The sequence below is a fragment of the Zalophus californianus genome, chromosome 15, assembly GCF_009762305.2.
Source record: "Zalophus californianus isolate mZalCal1 chromosome 15, mZalCal1.pri.v2, whole genome shotgun sequence".
NCBI lineage: Eukaryota > Metazoa > Chordata > Mammalia > Carnivora > Otariidae > Zalophus > Zalophus californianus.
The window spans coordinates 37663503-37682761 of record NC_045609.1 but is presented as its reverse complement, the minus strand read 5'-3'; the positions used below and the strand labels follow the sequence as shown (position 1 = coordinate 37682761).

The following is a 19259-nucleotide window of genomic DNA, read 5'->3' as shown; positions in this document are numbered from 1 at the left end:
CTGCTCCTTCTTCCTCCACATTCCTCTCTTCTCCCCAAGGCATCCTTGTCTACGTTTCAGAAAATCTCTGGTGTCCTGTCTGAGGCTGGGGTAGCTTGAGCCTATAGCTTGTGGGGTCTCTCTCTCTTTCTCACTCACACACTCACACGCACAGGGGGACATGCACACAGTGGTCTCCCTGGAGGATGAGTGGGGATCAGGGCCAGGTTTCTCTTGATACCAGGGAGCCTGCCTGACCCTGCTCAGGAGTCCTCCCGGAAGGGTAGCTGAGTCCTTCTCCGCACTGGGAAGTGGAAGTTTTGATGGATGCCCACTTTCCGGGTTCAGAACAAAGCACCAGTCCCCACTGTCCCCCACCCCTCCCCCCAGGAAGGTCCTGGGGGCATAGGAGAGAGAGCAGTGTCCTGGGACCCAGGAGGCAGCTTCCCTCGGGCCCTCAGTCTCCTCATCTCTAATGGGAGGCTGATCTGATGGAGTTCAGAATCAGAAGGGATCTAAGGGGCCACTTGGTCCAGGGTCCACTCTGTGTAGGAATCCCTGCCCCCACTGTCCTGGGGGGTGCCCCGCAGCTCCTGCTGGAGCCCCTCCAGAAGTCATGGTGCCTTCCCTCCCAGGGGCCCATTGCCTCGTTGAAAAGTCATAGCTGTTAGAACCTATACTCACTTTTCCTCCGTTCTGTAATTATTTATTAAGGTTTCTCTCTGGGTCAGTGTCCTGCCTAGGGTCATCAGCGTCTCTCTCAGGGCCACCGATCAATGTGGTGGTGCCGTTTTAACTGACTATCCTTGGAGGCAACCAGTCCCAGCAATGGGGACTCTGTCTTCGCAACTATAGCTGCCTAGTCCCAGGCCAAACCCTGTACATCGTTGATCTGATATAAGCTTCGCCACCATCTTGATGGGGTCGGCATGCCGGTCCCCATTTATATGGAGGAAGTGAGGCTCATGAGCTTGTCAGTGGAAGAGCTGACCAAGCTCTGGTGGGCCGTCTGCCTCCAGCCCTCTCAAGCTCTGTGCCTTCTTCTGAGAAATACCTGTTCTCAGTTACCCTGTTTGTGAAATGGAGATAACTCCACTTGCCTGTTGGATTATCATAAGCTCTGGGTAAGGTCATACATGGAAAGCACTTAATTTTTAGTTCTGGCTTGAGAAATGGTGGCCAGTCACTATTATACTGTCCTTACCATTCCTTCCCTGCTGTGTGTCTCTGCAAGGACGCAACCTCCCTGGGCCTCTGCCCTCTTTTCACCAGAGCGTGGGGTTGTACTTGCTGCCAGCGAGGGATGCTTTGGCCGGAGTGAGGTCAGAGTGGAGGGGGGCTTTCCCGCAGGCCAAAGGTGGCTGCCCTGGCCAGCTGGCAGCACGCTCTGCAGAGCTCCGGCCTCCTTGCTGTCCTGCTCCCCCAGGCCTGCCTCCCACATGTGGTAATTAAGGCCACAGCATCTAGTGTCAGCAAATAAGGACACGGGCATTATCTTTCTTTAGTCTGTGTTTTTCCTTGCCTATCATAAAGTAATTAAAATAATGAATGCCTTGTAAAACAGTAGTTAAGAGGGCTAGCAAAAGGGCATTATCTGCAATACACCTCTTGTGCTCTGAATTATTGATGCATTGAAAGCACCGTGACTGGGGCGGACTCACTGGCTCCTGGCCCTTTCCATGCGGCTTCTCTCCTCCAAGGTCTGCTGGTCTGCCAGGTGGCTGTGGAGCCTGAGCCTCCAGGGCTGAGGGCAGCCTGTGGCCATGGACCAGCTCTGACACGTCGCTGGGGGGGCACTGCTCGGAAGGAGACACAAAAGCCTCTGATTTGAGGGCTTTGCCCTGCCCCGACCTCGTCCTTGTCCACCCCCAGGCCCTGGTTCTGAAAGAAGCGGGTGGTTCTGTCCTGGGTGAAGGGAAACACTGGAAAAGAGCTGGGAGTTCAGATCCATGTCCCATTTTAGATCAGGGCAGGGATGATTAAGCCATGTTAGCATGATTAGGGACAGGGGTTCTCAAAGTGGGGTTCCCGGATGGGAAGCATCAGTATTCTCTGGGAACTTGGTAGAAATGCAGGTTCTGGCATGAGACCCAGCACTCTGTTTTAACAAGGCCTCCACGTGGTCCTGATGCCCACTTGAACTTGAGAATCACTGTTTTCGAGGGCCAGTGGCTCAAGGAGAGGCAGGAGGTGGTGGGACTAATGAACTGAAAGTGTGTTGTATGCCTTTGGGCACTGGTTAGTCCTGTCAACATCTATGCGGCAGGCCATATTGTCCCCATCTATGGGGGGGGGGTGTCCCATGGGGCATGAGAGCTGAATCTACACCTGCAGTTCCTGAGGTTCATAGTGAGGGGCTCTGGATCAGGGCTATTGTGATTTTCAGGACACCTAGCTATGCAGAATCTCCACATGGTGAAGACTCAGGGTCCTAACAGGCCACTGAGACTGGCTTTAGGTTGCTTGGGTAGCAGACTCCACAGTGTCAGTAGGTGGCCCCCGAGTGTGCCCACCCTGGGGCTCCCCCACCACAGGCCTCCTCTTAGACTATTCTAGCTCCCTGGGGCCTCATACACTTGGGAGAGACAGCATGAGCACCCAGTTCTGCTGATGCACCTTCTGGCTTCCCAGCTTCCCTTGAACCCATGGAGGCCAGAAGGGGAGAACCCTGTGTCAGGAGCAGCTTCCTGCCTGCCTGCAAATCCCCAAGAGGACTCATCCCGTGCATCTCATCTCTGTTTTCTTTCTTTTTTGGGGGTATATTTTTATTAACATATAAAGTACTATTTGTTTCAGGGGTACAGGTCTGTCCTTTCCTCACTCTGCCCTACCCCCACTCACTGCAGACGAAGGTTTTCACCTCTGCCTTGGTTTCTCTCCCTTGCTCCAACTCACAGTGATCCCCAGTGTCTGTTTGCTTTGAAACTTAATTCTAAGCTTTTAAATGCTGAACATAATTTGCCGGCATCTTTTTCTACATCTATACTTGCAAAAATAATCTCAGTGGATATTTGAGTAGGGGGCCCAGTTAAATTTAAATTTTATATAATGAATATATTTTTAGTATAGCTATGTGTCGTGTAAAAAATTTGTTGTTTATCTGAAACTCAGTTTTCTCTGGGTGTCCCGTATTTTGTTTGGCAATCCTAGGCCCAGTGAGGGGCTGATACTCATAACCCTTTTTATTTATTCATTCATGTTTATTGAGCCACCTATATGCAAGTCACTCTTTTAGGCCCTCAGGATGCCGGAATTGGTAGGGGGAGGCAGACTATGAATGAAAAATAAAAGAGAAAAAGTGGTGCTGTTGGAAGGCAGAACTGGAATTTTAAAAGGGTAGCCAGAGAAGATTTCATTGAGCAAAGACTTGAGGGAGGTGGTGGGGGGGTGGGGGAGAGCTTTGATCCCCCTGTGGGAGAAAAGAATGCATACAAAAGCATGCAATTTAGGACCCCAAGTTGGCCTCATTTACCTAAAGAAGTCAACCTTGTTTCCTCAAGCATGTTTTTAGCCATGAAGGGGAATTTTATTCTCTTTTGTAATTAAAAAGCTCTGGTGTGGATTTCAGGCACAGCTGGATTCAGGTGTTCAAATGACATCAGTATTCTGTCACTTCTCCTAGTTTCCTCTGTGGTAGCTTCATTCTCAGGGAAGGATTACCTTTCCTACTCTTTCCAGCAAAATTCCCAGGCTTGAGGTGTATTGGATTGGCATGGGTCATGTAACCATCACTGGCCCAGTTGCTCTTGCTTAAGGGATGGGATGGTCCAATTAATCAGTCTCTATTCCTGGAGCCATTGTGGGCCTTCAGTTCCTTTTGAACTACACAGATGGCGATGAGGAGATGGGGATTTTCTTAAGAAAGACAGGGCGCTCTTACGAGCAGGATAGGAAAGCTGGGCAGGTGGAGACCACAGCATGCCAGCCTCATCTCCTTTGTAGTTATTCCATGACCCTAGACAAGATGCTTTCTCTCCTGAGTTTAGTAATTTTTTCCCCCTTTAAAGTGGAAAGAGAATAATTTCATTCTTTCTTTCACAGATATTTTAAGAGAAAATAAAGAAAAAGTTCTTAAAAAAAAAAGATTTAAAAGAAAATCAAAGCCATCATGCATCCCATCTCCCTGCCCCTTGTACCTTCAAGCCAGTTCCCCCATCAGCCAGGACCCTTCCAACTTTGATTCTTTTGGGTAGGTTGTGTTTAATGAGTTCAGTTGGTTCCTATTCTCAACCCTGTTCTCTCTGTTGCCAGGAGGCGCAGAAGATTAACAATGGCTCAAGCCAGGCGGATGGCACTCTCAAGCCAGTGGACGAAAAAGAGGAGGCAACGGCAGCCGAGGTCGGCTGGATGACCTCCGTGAAGGACTGGGCGGGGGTGATGATATCTGCCCAGACACTGACTGGCAGAGTCCTGGTGAGTCCCCAACTCCCTCCTCCTCGGGGAGGCCTGCTGTCTGGTCCATGATGCCTCTGCTTAGAGGGACGCCATGTTTCCTGGGGCTTCTCCAGGCCTCTGGCTATTGGGAAGTTGGGGGTGAACAGCGGGTCATGGAGTAGAGGCCGGGTTCTCTGTGTACATGAGCCAGTGGTTTGAGGGGTATCTGCAGAGTGGGCCAGCATCTGGGGCAAAGGGTCTGTTGGGGAGGATGTAGAGCATTTCCTCTGCCAACAGCCTAGGTATACACGTGCATGCACACACAGGCATGCACACATACATGAGCACGCACACAGACGCACATGTACACAGCTTGATAATCTTGGAGAGGAGAAGGGAGTCAAAGACATGTGTGCTCAGAATTCTGCAGAGAGCCCATAAAGGATAAATGCCAGGATCCAGAGAGTTCTCTTGGCTCTCTTGGGTCTGCTCTGGGACAGGAGTTCCCCTGAGAAGGATGCTGTATTCCAAATGATTTCTTGTTACAGTTCTGGAAGCTGCCCTTCCTGGGCCTGAAGCTGGGGCTTGGTCAAGACTCATTTGGCTCAAAGAATGAATGGGAATGTCCTGACAGTTGGGTGAATCAAAGATCAGGTAGGGACATTGGAAACCTTGATGTTTCCTGGCAAAAGCTCAGTGAGGAGGTGACGAAAGGTGTAGGGAGGTGGTGAAAGTTCCACCCATCAGAATCCTTCTTGGGGAGAACTCTATATTATGTTTGCAATGAATATCTCACAAACTGCTTGAGGGAGGGGAGAAGACACTGAATGTCATGCTCGTGTCACAAAAGTGGTGGCCAAACAGCCTTCCAGGAGGACAAGGTTCTATGAACTGAGGGAGCTTTCAGGAGCCGAGCCTTCTGGAGGGTCTGGATGTGAAGCTGTGGCTGACGTTAATTGCTGGCAACATAGAAAAGGGAGAAATTTAAAGCTGGGGCTTGGGAGAGGAGGAGAGAGGAACCAGTGAGGCCAGTTGCTGCCTGGAGCAAGATGACCCGGGTCGGTAGGACCAGGAGAGACCTGGCGGCACGGAGCGTCTAATGAGCAAGTGAAGGTGGCTTGCTGCAGGCTGTGCCATGTTACCCCCATCCTCACCTCCCTGCAGAGTCTTCGGTAAAGGCTCCATTGCTCTTTTGTGCTTGTGTAAGAGTGGATTCTGTGTAGGAAGCTTGTGGAGGTTGAATTCCGGGTCTGGGCACTCATGTGGGAAGAAATGCAGGCAGCTCATTCTGTACCTGTGGTAGTGATGGTGGACGAGGTTCAGCAGACACTTTGGTTGCCCAAATGCGATGCCTGTCACTTCCACGTGGCCACTGTAGACAGCCTTAATTATCTTCATCAGCATCAGCCAAGAGTTACCGAGGATGACTTGGCTAGGCATTTTTTCCAGCCCTATGGAAAACAAGGAGTGATCTAATTCCATTGCACCATGGACAAAAGTTATTGAAGGAGTGTCTGGAGGAGAAACATGATGAGTACAAGCATTGTGTGGGTGTGCGTGGGGGGCGCTGAGCGTGGGGACATAGAGACCATCAAGCAAGCCTTCGTGGCAGTTCATAGAGAGGAGAGCCTTTGAGCTAAAATTTCCATTTCAAGATGAACTGAGCCCATGCTTGATGACAGAGAAGATGTCAAAGATAAAAGCTTGGGAACAGGAAAGGGACCACTTAGTGGGCCAGAATCTGAGGAGAATACCTAAATAATAAACAATAAGAAAGTATTTGAGTTGAGCTTTGAACTGTGAGCTAACATCATGAGTGTCCACTGAGGAGAGGGGATCATCCCAGAGGGAGGGAAGGGGTGGCAGAGAAAGGGCATGGCACGGAGGGAGGCCCAGGTCATGAACACAAAGCCACCAGAGGGGACAGAAGCCTGGGAAGGTGGGCTGGAGACAGCTTGCCAGGCCTTCAAATGCCCAGCTGAAGAAGTTGGACTGAATTTTGTAGGGAAAGGAGATTTTGAGGGAGGGGCATCACGATGGGAGGTTGTGCAGAGAGAAATACAAGCGGACAGGTGGAGGGTGGACTGGGGAGGTGGGAGCTTAAGGGGCTAGGGTCAGTGAGGACCGTGAGCTCTGGTGCTAGGGGACAGGCCGCCAGCGAAGCCGCTGCAGCAAGGCCTGAACGAGCCCCACCTGGTGCAGGCAGGTGGGCGGACGTGCTTTGGAAGCAGAACTTCCAGGCCAAGTGCACCAGTAGCCGTCTTGATATTCCTGCTCACGAAACATTCTTGAGAGCCTCTTGTGAGACAGGCTCTGTGTGAGGCCCTACACATTATGATCAGGTTGAAGGGCGAGCGCCATGTTGTATTTGTTCCATATCGCCTACTTTGCTGTTGGGCTGTAGGGGTTCAAACAAGGAAGCAAGTGAGCCAGTCTTATCAATGAATTCATGTCTGTCTTACAGTCGAGGAACCCAAGGCTTAGGAAGGGCAACACCTGGCTGAAGAATATGCAGCCTCAAGTGACACCACCAGGCTCGGACCTGCAGGCCTCTGGACTCCCCATCTAGTGCTCTTTCTATGTCATTACTTCCCAGTTGAAGATAATGCCTCTTCTTTTTCTAAGCCACTGTCAGCCGCTGCTTTGGCCGTGACATTTTGACATTACTGTCTGAGCCAATTAGGTCCTGAGGCGGTTTGGCCTGATTCTCTTAACATTTGCCCAGAGGAGCACCATCTGCCTCAGCCTCCCGTGACGCCAGCTTCTCTCTGAAGGTCTCCTTGGAGAAAATCCTGCCCATGCCGCCCTGGCTCACTCAGAGCAGAGCAGGCTCAGCTGCACAGAGAGCAGGCGTCTGGGAGTTCCGGGCAGTGCCTCCGGAACAGGCCTCTCCTTCAGGAGAAGGCAGGGCTTTGCTCTGAGGAGGGAGCAGATTACACATGGAAGTCTCAGTGTGCACGAGAAAGCAGCTCTGCCTGTTCAGAACCCAAAGCTGTGTTTGTCTTGAGCTGTCCAAATGTTTATCCTTGCAACAATGGGACTGAAGCAAGACTAGACATCCAGCTGTTCAGAGTTTCCCTATTCAATTTTTAATTTTTTCTTTTTCTTTCTTTCTTTCTTTTTTTTTTTTGACACATGGCTCAGGAGCTTGGCCTCCACAGCTGGGCCCCTTTCTTACCTGTCTCATTGTCATAGGTGAGAGTCTCAGAGCTGGGCATTATGGGTAAGGCCCAGGTTGGGGAGGATTCCCCAAGACAACCCCAGCACATCTGTAGACACACCTGCTGTCTGGGATCTCTCAGACGAGCCCATGGTTCATGTAGTAAGTGCTTATTTCTCACCTGCACCAGGCACACTATTCTGGGCCCTGGGCATAAAGCCACGAGCGACAGAGATGCCGGGTGTGAACTCTTTATATTGATAAGCTAGATATAAAGTTGTAGAGCTCCGTGTGAAAAAGGATAAATGATAGTCACCATTCAGCAGGGCTTTAACTTCCCACCTGGAGCTTCAGCTTCAGGTCTTGGAAGAGCCTGCCTCGTCTCCCGCTGTGGCACTCAGGCTTAGCTTCCAGGAAAGAGCAAGACTGGACAGAGTCTCTGCTTAGAGCGCATGGCTGAGGGGTTCTGCTTCAAAGCGAGGACCAGGCGGGCAATGGTTGCGGCTTCCTTTTTTTTTTTTTTTTAATTGAAGATATTTATTATTTTCTGATTATAAAAGGGGGTATATGCTTATTTCAAAATTTGGGAATATACTGGAAGAATTGGTGGAAAGTCCACTTTGGGATGTGGAGCTGGCCCACGCTGCAGAATGTTCCGTGTAGCAGTGAATGCTGTGGAGACACCCCCCAGCTGTTTGGGTGTTGCTGGGGCTTTGTTCACTATACCTCATGTTATCCCTTTTATGCACAGACTCAGGAGATAGGTGGTTCTTTGTGCCAGGGATTGTTGTGGTCTTCCTGGTGGACCTTCCATGAACACTTTAAGTTGGGAAAGGGGTCATGGCCCTCTCCTCGTAGTGGCTGCTATGAGCCAAGTTCATGGCCCACAGAAAACACATAGCATCTCAGGATTTGCATTCTACACGTTCACATCCCCCTGACTTCATCTCTTTGTCTCTTGGCTCATTTTCCCTTTGTCCTGATTTTCTTACTCTCCTCCTCACACTTTACACGTATGTGGTTATATGCCCCCTTACTGTTTGGTGAGCTGCTTAAATTTTTCTAAGAATAAGGTGGTATGTATAAATAAAGCAGGCAAGAAACAGAGTAGGCTTTTGTATTATTTCATTGTACTTTACAGAATCAGAAGCCAAAGTCAGTGGTTAGTAGTTAGTCTAGTTCAGGGTTAGTGAGGTGTTCTGTAAGGGGTCAGATAGTAAAGATTTTAGGCTTTGCAGATCATAGGGGCCCTGTCACAACTACTCCACTCTGCCATTGTCATTTGACAATGTCAATGTCATTTGACAGCTGTAGAAAATACACAGGTGTGACTGTGTTCCAATAAAACTTGCCAAAAACAGGTGGTGGGCCAGATTGTTGTTCATGGCCATAGGTTGCGGACCCATGATCTATTTAGTTCCTTATTTAGTAAATACAGAAATCAAAAGGCAGAAACTGGAAGAACTTCCTTAGGAAGGAATTTTCTAAGGTAATGTAGCACGAGAGTGGCAGTACCAGAGAACCCATTTGTAATGAGGAAAATTATAGACACACACATGACTAAAAGGAAAAGGAGACACACACATACACTCACCCCATCTCTGTTAAGCATCTTGTTTCTGAACATTCATATTAATTCCTATATTGATCTCCGAGTGGCTATCTCATCTTGGCTACGTCTCGTGGCCAAGAATGGCCACACCTCAAGGTGTAAGCTGGGTCTGCATTGCTTGGGCCGTACCCCAGTCCCTTTACACATTCAGTGCTTTGTGCGTCTTTTCAAAGACTGGTTTTGTCCGTACAATGATCAGCTCCTTGAGCAAAGATAGAACTCTTAGAACTGCTCTTTTTGGTTATTTTCCCCATATTCCCATGCCAATACATTTGAATATTGCTCCAGGAAACATCTAAATCTAATCCATGAACTGAGAAGGTATGCTACTTGCTTTACTGTCATTGGGATGATTTGTTGAAGAAGGAGAAAGAAAAACACCAATCTTTCCCTTTATCTCCCTAAATACATCGCCTGTGGCATTTTACATTCACGTTGTATACATAGGCTGGGCCATTCTATCTTTATCTCCTAGGGCCCCAAAGAAAATATGTATCAAATACGCCTTTCAAATAGAAATAATCCTATCGGTTTAATAGGGTTAAATAGACGTGTTCTGTTGTGCCATTTGCACATGAAATTGGACCAGTTGAATAAAATGGAGGTGCACATGTGCATGCGCTTAATCAAATATGTGACATTTATTGCTTTCATTTCTCCCTTAGGTGACTCATGGTGCTGCTGACATTTCTCATCAGCAGCCTCTACTTTTCTTTTCCAGGGCTGCCTGGTGGCAAATTCACTCACAGCTTACATTTCCATCTCTCTTTGCCTCTCATCCACGCCCCCTCCCCTTTTTATTACATTTTAGGCAAATCTACATAAAATTTTTATATCACCTACAAATGTCCTATGTTGTGGAAAGACCAGAGGTGTCATGGGCCTGCATTCTTAGTAAGAATGTTCTCATAGTGAAGAGATAGATCCTGCTATCTGTGCACTTGGGAGTCAGTTGAGATTTTGTTTGAGTTTTTTGTTAAATCCCCTAAGGAGGCTTCTTTTAAAGGAGAGGCATGGCAATCTCTCTCCAGGACTTAATAATGGCCCTTCATTTTATCCTGTGCAAAGAGTTTATATTTTGGATATGAATCAGTAAGTCAAGGAAAGGGTGTTTTCTTTATATCTTTAAACAGGAAATGTTTTGTCCTCGCCTGTTGAAGGGCGCACTAGATTGCCCTAGATTTGTTACCTGTGACCCAGCACTATTGGGTGGGAAAACATGAGTCAGAGAAGTCACTGAATCCAGCAGACACTCATGGTAGGTAGTGAACTGCCTGTCACTGGAGACGTTCAAAGACAGGCAGGATCACATTTGGTGCCGTTGCTGTCGGTTGCTTAGACTACATCCTCACGGCTTTAATTGGGTTCTACAGAAAACTAGATCTAGGAGATGCTCTAGGATAAAAATGGGTTTCCTGGAACTTGGACAGACTTCATTTCTCTCCCCTTTTTGAGATTTGTCAGTGCATATCAGCATATAAGCCTCGAAGAAGTCCTGCAGTAAAAAGGCAGAAAGACTCTGCTTTGCCCACAATTTCCCATTCCTGTTTCACCATTGAACCCTTTCTTCATGAAACACCTGTGGGCATCATAAAGAATGCACTTTGGGAAACATTTAAGTAGTCTGGGGATCGGTGAACTGTAACCCATGGTCCAAATCTAGCTCACTGCCTGTTTGGCTCACAAGCTCGCAAGCTGAGGATGGTTTTTAAATTTTTAATGGTGTTTTAAGAAAAAGTCAGAATATCTTGTGACATGTGGAGTTATATGAAATTCAAATTTAAGTTTTCATAAACAAAGCTTTATTGGGACACAGCCATGCTCACTCATTTACATATTGTCTGTGGCTGCTTTTGTACTGAACTGCAATGCCGAATTGAGTGGTATCCACAGAGTCCAAAATACCCACCAGCCTAAAATAGTCACTGTCTGGCCCTGTACAGAAAACATTTGCCAGCCCCCAAACTAGATCATTAAGTTCCCCCTCTGCTCCATGACTGTCAGTATTTCTAAGTAGCCAGCGGGAATTGCCCCACAGTTCCCCTTGGCATAAGTTAATGGATAAGGTGTACCATCTAGGCCCTTAGGCAGACATTTAGTCCCACAACCTCAACCAAATGATGTGGTAGAGGTGGGGAGACAAAGGCCAGAGCCAGGTGGGCCCCCAAGTTCGACAGCGGGTTCCCAGCTGGCCCAGTTTAACGGATTTCCCCTTCCCAAGGTCAGTGGAGTGTGTCTGGGAATTCTGCAGCAGGGTCGCTCCCTACATCTCCACCTGCCTGCATCCCCTGCAGTCAGCCCGCTCGGGCCCTGCCCAGTAGCCGAAGTCCAGTCCCTGCCACAGAGGACACACCTGGTTCGGGCCTGCAGGCCCTGCACCTTGGCCACACTGCCTGTCATGTGCACTGCTGGTCCGCAGGCCACGTGCTCTGCGAGCCGGCCTCCCCGGCGCCTTCTGTAAAGAGCAGCTATTAATTTTACTAGCTGGTGTGTTGGCTCCTCTGGCCTCCCCCGTGAAAATGAAGGAGAGTTTCAGAAAGGAATCCTCGGACAGCTCTGGGGAGAGGAAAACCTCCTGGCCCAGGAGCAGGCTGCTTCATCCCAGCTGTTTGTCTCTGACTCCCAGGGGACTCTGGGCTCTGGTGGCAAGTGCTTATGCCCCGTTGCCTCTCTCCTCCGGGGTTTCCAGGGGCGGGAGGGGGAGGGAGATGGGTGCCTATGTTGTCCTCCCATCTTATCTGTCTATTCATTCATCAACATCCATTCATCCATCTGTCCCATCCACGTGCCTTTATTGGTGTTCCCTGGCACACGGAATTGAATGCAGCTCCCGGCGGATGCCTGATCAGTAAGGTAGCGCACAGCAGGGCTCTCCCATGCCAGGCACCCTTGCTTCTATTCTTTCTGCTGCAGCTTCTGGGTGTGGGCTGGGAGATAGGAGCCCTCCCCCTTTGCTGAGCCAGCATTCTCTGACCGGGGGCTTCTACCCTCTTGTTCTCTATCTGGCTCCTTGTGTCTTTTTCTCATTGGATTGGAACCAACAAGGAGGATAGGTAGAGCACTCAGCCTCCCCAGCATCTCCAACTCCTGCTTTTCCTCTCTCCCTGGGACATGCATTCTCAGCAAGGGAGACTGAGGGCCTCTGTGCACGGTCCCGTAGGGCACTTAGGGACCCAGCCTCTGTAGCCCTCTGCAGAGTCCCAACTTGCCCCTCTCTAGGGCTTTGACCCTGCGAGACTAGCTTCAATTTTGGTGCCTCAGTTTCCTCATCTGTCCAGTGGGCATAGTAATACTCCCTGCTTCTTAATCTTGTAAGGCTTTGATGCCTCAGTGTGTATAAGATGTTTAGAATAGTGGCTATAACCTGGTGAATGCTTACTAAGCATTAGCTATTATTACTTTGTCATTGTTGTGAGAGCCCAGTGACATGTCATGGAGGAAATGGGCAGGTGTGGAGGGAGTGGAGAATAAATCCTTTCCTGCAACAGAGATGGAGCAGCCCTCGGACCTCACCACACTCAGGTGTCTTCTAAGAGTGCCGAACCAGTTCCGGGCATGGCCATTTGAAAGGGCTCTGAGTGTCCCAGGCAGGCTCTAGTTTGGGTCCAGTCAGCTGATGATGCTTGCTCCATGCACACAATTCTGGCCCTGTCATTTCTGAAACTGGCTCATGCCAGCCTGACTCACCAGTGTCAAGTCGGCCAGGAAATTCTCACTTCATAGAGTCTCCTGGAGCTGGCTGGGGGCTGCAAGGCAGACCGGGCTCTCCCTGGGAGCCGTACATCGTAGGAGTGTGTGTCATAGGAAATGCCTTAGCAGGATGACAAATGGGTCTTGTACAAAAAGGGTCAAGTGCACTCACTGTGGTCCCCATGTCCAGTCCTTCCTGGATATGGGGCGAAGCTGACAGACACAGAGCTGGTTTCAGAGAACACATCATCTCCAGTTAATGAGAAGGTATCTCCAACATTCATTTTGGCGGGCAGCAAGCACAGATCTGTTGGAAGGATGCAGGAAAGTGTGCTGTCACCAGAAGAGGACACAGATTCTGCTGTACATGCAAGGCATCTCCTCTGAGCTATTCATTCATTCTTTCAAACATTCCTGGAAGATCTACTAGGTGTCAGATGTTATTTAAGGCACTGGACACATGTTAGTTCTTCTAGCAAAATCTGCAAAGTGAAATCATTCAAAGTGTTGAAAGTGTAAATGTTATGCCTGCATTTTGCTACAAGGCTCTGGGTGGCAAGACTTTTGAAGTATACTTTGGTCATAAATCAGAGCCCATGACCTCTCCATCCGTCCTTGCACAGGCCTGGGAGCCCGACTTTTTTAGTCCTGATCACACATCCTGTGTATTACTGCTGCTGGGCCCAAGGGGCCTGAGCAAATGTGTTTCAATGACTAATGTTAGACTAACTTCTCTTTTCCCATCCGGTCAAAGCTGGCAACCCCTGGAGGCTTTGTAGGAAGCGGAATGCCTGTATTTGGAGCCTACCCTCTTGTGCCAGGAGAGTTTTCTCACTTGGCTTTTCCCCCAGGGCCTTTCGAGGATGCTGAGGGTTTAGCAGCCCCTGTTTGCCAGAAAAATACCCTGGTGGACTGAAACTCTCCTTAGAGCCTCCATTCCAGCTGTGTGGAAATTTGTTTAGCAGGGAGACTCAAAAATAGGGATGACGCGGATGACAGAGTCACCAGCCGTTGTCGTTGCTGGGGGCACGTGCTTGCAGAGTCGCACTCGGGACCGCACACAAGCTGATGCTTCCAAGTTTAGTTTACTAGGCTATGTTTAGGACGAGGCAGACTGACTCGTGCCTGCAGGCCCCAAACATCCCAATTGGGTGCACTTAGAAGCCCCATTTTTAGGGGTCTGGGTCCAGAATGAGGCCTTTTCCAGAAAAACAACTACGTCAGGGGAATGACAGTAACAGAAATCCACCATTTGCCCTAAAAATTTTATTGCAAAAAATGTTCTCTAGCACTTGCGTAGTGAGGGAGCTAGGGCAGGACATTTGCCTGTCTGTCTTTCTTAAGGAATTAGGGCACTCCAGAACTCCATTAAATGCACACAGGCCTTTTAAGCAGCAGGCCCATGTTTTCGCTCCTCCAGTTAATTTTGGTTCATACAATTGGCCTGGCACTGATGTGGAAGATCACAACAACGCCGGGAAGCTGGGGGCCTGTCTGAATGGAAGCTTGGTTCTCAATTCCCAAGCCTACTGGGATACAGGTCTTTCCCTAGGGCTTGGGAGATTACCTGTCAACTGTATGTGCCGCCTTCCTGGGCAAGCAGACCGTTGGGCCTTCCTTGTTTGCTGGGCACAGGTGAATCCAGAAACTGAATATACAGGTCATACTGGTTTCTTGCACCTGTGGAGAATCCAGGGTCCAGCAGATTGCTCTGATGGGTCGAGAGACTCTCACCTTCCTAGGTCTGTTCCTAGCCTGCCTCAGCAAAGAGGCTGAATTTTGACCTTTTCCCCATTGCTCTTTTTAGCCGTTTTTTTCTTTCCTTTTGGTGGCTCTTGGTGAAGTGACCGTCCTTAGGGAAACAGGGAGCAGCTCATTGAAAAAGAGAGAAGAAAAGACCCTGTTTCTACACCACCTTCTCTTAAATTCGAGTTTCACTTACATTAAAAATAGCTTGAAACAGAGGCCGAATTGTAAAAGGGTGGCATTTCAGAGGGCAGTCTGCTGGCTCCCTGGTTGCCACACGCACCTGCTAGGTCCGTTAGCCTCTGAACCCCGACTTGTACAGGAAGGCGTGGGGTTTGGAATCCCATTGGGAGAGATCCAGAACATTCTTCTAGGGTGTCATGCTAGAACTTTCTGGAGCTAATTATATCAGCTGGGCACTCAAGGAGCCTTCTGCCTGGGATTGTGCCTCAGGGGTGGAAAATAACTTCCTGCAAAGGAAAAGGGTTGTTTTCAGGAGCTGCCTAATCCCACAGGCACCTGCATGGGCTCCTGGGGAAGCTGCCATAAGGTTATTGTCTCCCTCTGATCCATAAGGTGGACAACTTGGTTTCTTGGACCTTAGACCTGTCCAGGAGGAAAGATCATCAGAAGAAAAGAAAAAAGTTTGCTCACCTAGGTTCATGTAGTGTATCTCTCTGGCCTTGAGGATTAGTGACAGTGTTTGAGATCAATTTGGGAGATAAAAGTAAAGGTGACAATCTCTTTCGTCTGAGGAACTGTGGTCAGCAGAAACCTAACGGGGTTCTTATCCTGGCTCTGCTGTAACCTTCCTGGTGACCTTGGACAAGTCAATTCACTTTCAATGTCGTCTCTATGAATGAAACAAGAGGGTGGCAATAGTTTGTTCCCTGACGGTGTTTTCTCATTCCCTCTACTATCCTTCGGTCCATAAAGGCAGTGAGGGTTTACCTCTGACCTGTGTGCTTTTGGCAATGTGCTTGGCGCTGGGGGAGCCACAACACGATAAAGAGCAGCCTCTTCCTCATCTGCCGGAGCAACTGAAGAGACCAGGAGATAGGCCAGGGGCGTCCCCGTGGGGCCCTCCCCTGGCTTCGTGTTGCATTTAAAATAAAATCTAAAACTCTCCCTGTGTGAGAGGGCCTCTGCCTCACACTCACCTAAGATTCTTCCTCTCCCAGACTCCTTTCCAGGCGAATCTCAATATGCAGAAAGGGAAGCATCTAGCAGAGGGAGCAGGACCTGTGTGTGACTGTGCAGTCGGGCTGGAGGAAGGATGCCCCGGGAGGAGAGGTCACCTCCCAAAGGCCAGGTCCTCCCAGGGGAAGTGGGCTTTTTTTTTTAAACCATTTCAATCTTGGATCCTCCTTGAGTTGTCTTTAAACAGTCGGAAACCTCCAAGGGAATCATGCTGGGACTCGGAACCACACTAACACCAACACTGACTTTAAGAGAAACCTTCTTTCCGACCGAGCAGCCTCTGTCTGGGGAGACCTTGGGTGACACACAGCTTCTGTCCTTTGCTGTGACAGAAGTGCTGTTGAAGCAAGTCACATGTTCCTGGAAGCCCATTCCTCTTCTGGGGGTAGAAGGAGTACCTGTAAACATTTCAGAGAAGGTACACTGGGGGCGCCTGGGTGGCTCAGTCGGTTAAGTGTCTGCCTTCGGCTCAGGTCATGATCCCGGGGTCCTGGGATCGAGCCCCGTGTCGGGCTCCCTGCTCAGTGGGGAGCCTGCTTCTCCCTCTGATCCTCCCCCGCTCTCATGTGCTCTCTCTCCCTCAAACAAATAAATACAGTCTTAAAAAAAAAAAAGAAGAAGAAGAGGCACATTTATTTAAAATAGTGAGTGGTAGAGGCACCCAGGAGGGCTTGAGCAGTGAGGAAACATCACTGTCATAAAAGTTATTTTTTTAAATCTCGGGAGCAAGGTGGCATACCCTGGAGGCTGATGGGAGCGGCCAGCCTAAGCCCAGATTCACAGCAAGGGTGAGAACGCTGTGGGTGATTGGTGGATTGGGCATTGGGGAAATTCCCCAAATGAAGCTTCATTTTGGGTGAACTTCAATGAGCTTAAACAAAACAACCACAACAAACCCTTGATTGACTCTTTCACGTGGTCCCAATTTAATGAACATGATTTAAACAAAGACTGAGTCCTTGGGAGTAAGGATTGAGCGGCTTCCTGGATGCTGCCTTATAAAACGTCACTGTTCTAGTGACCTGTGCCCGCTTTGCAAACCAGTGGGTGTATCTGATTGTTTCCCCAGAAAGTTTCAGTGCTGGGCCCAGAGGGAGTTGCTGTGCTGGGGGCTCGGGGTCATTGTCATCAGTCAAACCTTGTGGAGGCAACTAGGTGAGCCATCCTTCCAGCCGTCAAAGATACAATTCCTCTTTCCTGGGGTCTGATAGAGAGATCCAGATAGAGAGACCAGAAATAAATAAGAAACTAGTTTCTCTTTCATTTAATGCTCTTTCAGACACAGCCTCTGGTGCTAATTATTTCTGCGGTAGATTTTGTCAGACCTCGAATCCCTCTCCTTTTGCCATAGGTAGTATATTTTAGAGATGCAAAATGACATGAAAAAACAATCTGCTTTCCTGAAAGATAATTTTGTGTACATTAAACAGACACATTAAGCCATTTATAAGCGAGCTGTTTGTTCTTAGGGATCGGGAGGAAATCTAAATTTCTAAATTCAGGCTCTTCAATAATTTTCAAAAGAACCAACGGTAATAATTAAATGTCTTTGAACTTCCCTAGGCTGTCTTCTATTCCATGATTGCAAAGCATTGGAAAAGAAATAGAATTCTCTACCCTGATGAACTCCTTAAGATGGCAGAGGGGAGATCGGCCCCGAGAGGTGCTTTCTAGAAGAACTGGGGGAATGGACGGTAAAAAGGCTCAAGGAAAATGCTCAAGGTCACTTTCAGAGCTTCAGACATGGAGTGAGGGCCTAAATGCTGGTGTTTTCTTCTTAGCCTGGGCTACTGAGTCTTGGGAGAAGGCAAAAGAGAGAAAGAGGTAGAACTTAGTTAAGGGGATTTGTAATGAGAATCCGTGGGATGTGTAGCATTTTGTGGCTTTGGTGTTCAAGGATTAGAAGAGATCTGGTCCAGGGACTGGTGAACATGTCATCTCCTGGGCCCACTCTGATTAACTGGTAGTGGTTCCAAGAATGCTTTGCTGAAGATTCAAGGCTCGGCAGCAGAGACTAACTGGGACTCTGCTCTCCAGACTGCTGTGATTGATTAGTGATTCCTGTCATGAGCAGCAGCTTGAAGGGGGGCAGTACCAGTGTTATTTATGCCCTATGATGCCCTAGGTGTCTCTGCTCTAGGTCATTTTCCCTAAAGTTCACTTCGTGTGTGCTTAAAGTGAGGAGGCTTGTCCAAGGTCACATAGTCCCAAGCAGCATATGAACAAGAACCCACGTTTCCCGACTGTCTAGCATTTGATACCCCAGCTCCATAGGTTAGGTTCCAGAGGAGCAGAAAGTTGTCAGCTTTCTGATGAGCCTTCTTTTTCTTTTCTTTTCTTTTCTTCTTTTTTTTTTTAATGTTGTAGCCTGATTTCAGTTTTTTTCCATCTGGAGACTTGCTTTAGTGTTTGGAGAAGCAGAGGGGGTGGATTTCAGGTCCACAGTGATTCTACAGATAAACAGAAATGCAAGTACCGTTTTCCCATTCGTGAGGTCCACTCTCAAAACGTCTCTTGAGCATGGAGCACGTGCCGGTCATGGCCTTTCCCACTGCAGAGCTTTGCCCTTGGCCACTCCCGGGTTCCACTCTCCCGATCTCTGTGGATGCCTGTCTCCTCGCCCCACTCCCCGATGCTCTATGAAACGCTTTTGGTGGGGGCTCATGCATCATCATTCCTTCTAAGGCTTCAGAAGCCTCACCTCCTATTTCTTCCTGTTTTCTTCTGTAATGTTTTATTTCTCAGGGATTCATGCTCACATCTTAATGGTTGTGCTTACAAAGATAAATACATTTTGCCTCGGACCAAGAGCAGTTTCTGCCCTGACTTGAATTTAAAAGTCTGCAAGAGTGGCTGGATGGAAGCAGGGGTAGAGTCCTTGGCTTTATACTGGGAGCCATAAAAGTTTGCTAAGATTTTATTGCCTCCATCAAGATGAAAATGGAATTCCAAGGCTTCAAATATGATAAATAATAAGGAAAACTCCGGCTTTTGTCAAAGCCAGTTCTCTTTACCAGTTTTATGAGTCTTCCTATCATGCCTGCACCATGGCGTCTCTTTCATTCTGATGCCAGACAGAACCTTCTCCGGGAATTTATGCAAAACTGGGGCCAGATAGAAGATTTTGGACAATTGGTAAAACTCGGAAGAAGGCTGATAAATCATGTTCTTGGGCCATAACTCACTTCCAAACTCCCTATCCATCCCTCAGTTTTTGCCTGTCCCCTTCCAGCCTAATGGGGATGGGCATGGGGAGCTCCATTAGCAGGGAGACCCAGACTGGGTTGGGATTCTGGGGTTGTGAGGGATAGGGCAGTGTAACAAGCAGGACTGCAGCTGCACGTACCAGGCAATCTTTCATGTTTGGGGTGGCTGGGATCCTTTGTCAGCGTTGAATGGTGTCTTCAGTAGCCAGCCACACAACTGCAAAAGGCTTCACTTCCATTTCCATGCACACTGCTCGGGGGACCTTCACGGCTCACCTTCTTTAGAAAGCAG

At 48.7% G+C, this 19259-nt stretch overlaps 1 protein-coding gene across 26 annotated transcripts in view; it reads left to right on the top strand.

The window, feature by feature from the left end:
* KCNMA1 (potassium calcium-activated channel subfamily M alpha 1) overlaps positions 1 to 19259 on the top strand; it is a 746603-nt gene that overhangs the window by 220712 nt on the left and 506632 nt on the right. For all 26 annotated transcript variants that reach the window (XM_027596063.1, XM_027596088.1, XM_027596077.1 and 23 more), the window contains exon 2: positions 4231 to 4392. In XM_027596063.1, coding sequence (XP_027451864.1) covers positions 4231 to 4392 — 162 coding nt within the window. The remainder of the gene's footprint in view (positions 1 to 4230; positions 4393 to 19259) is intronic.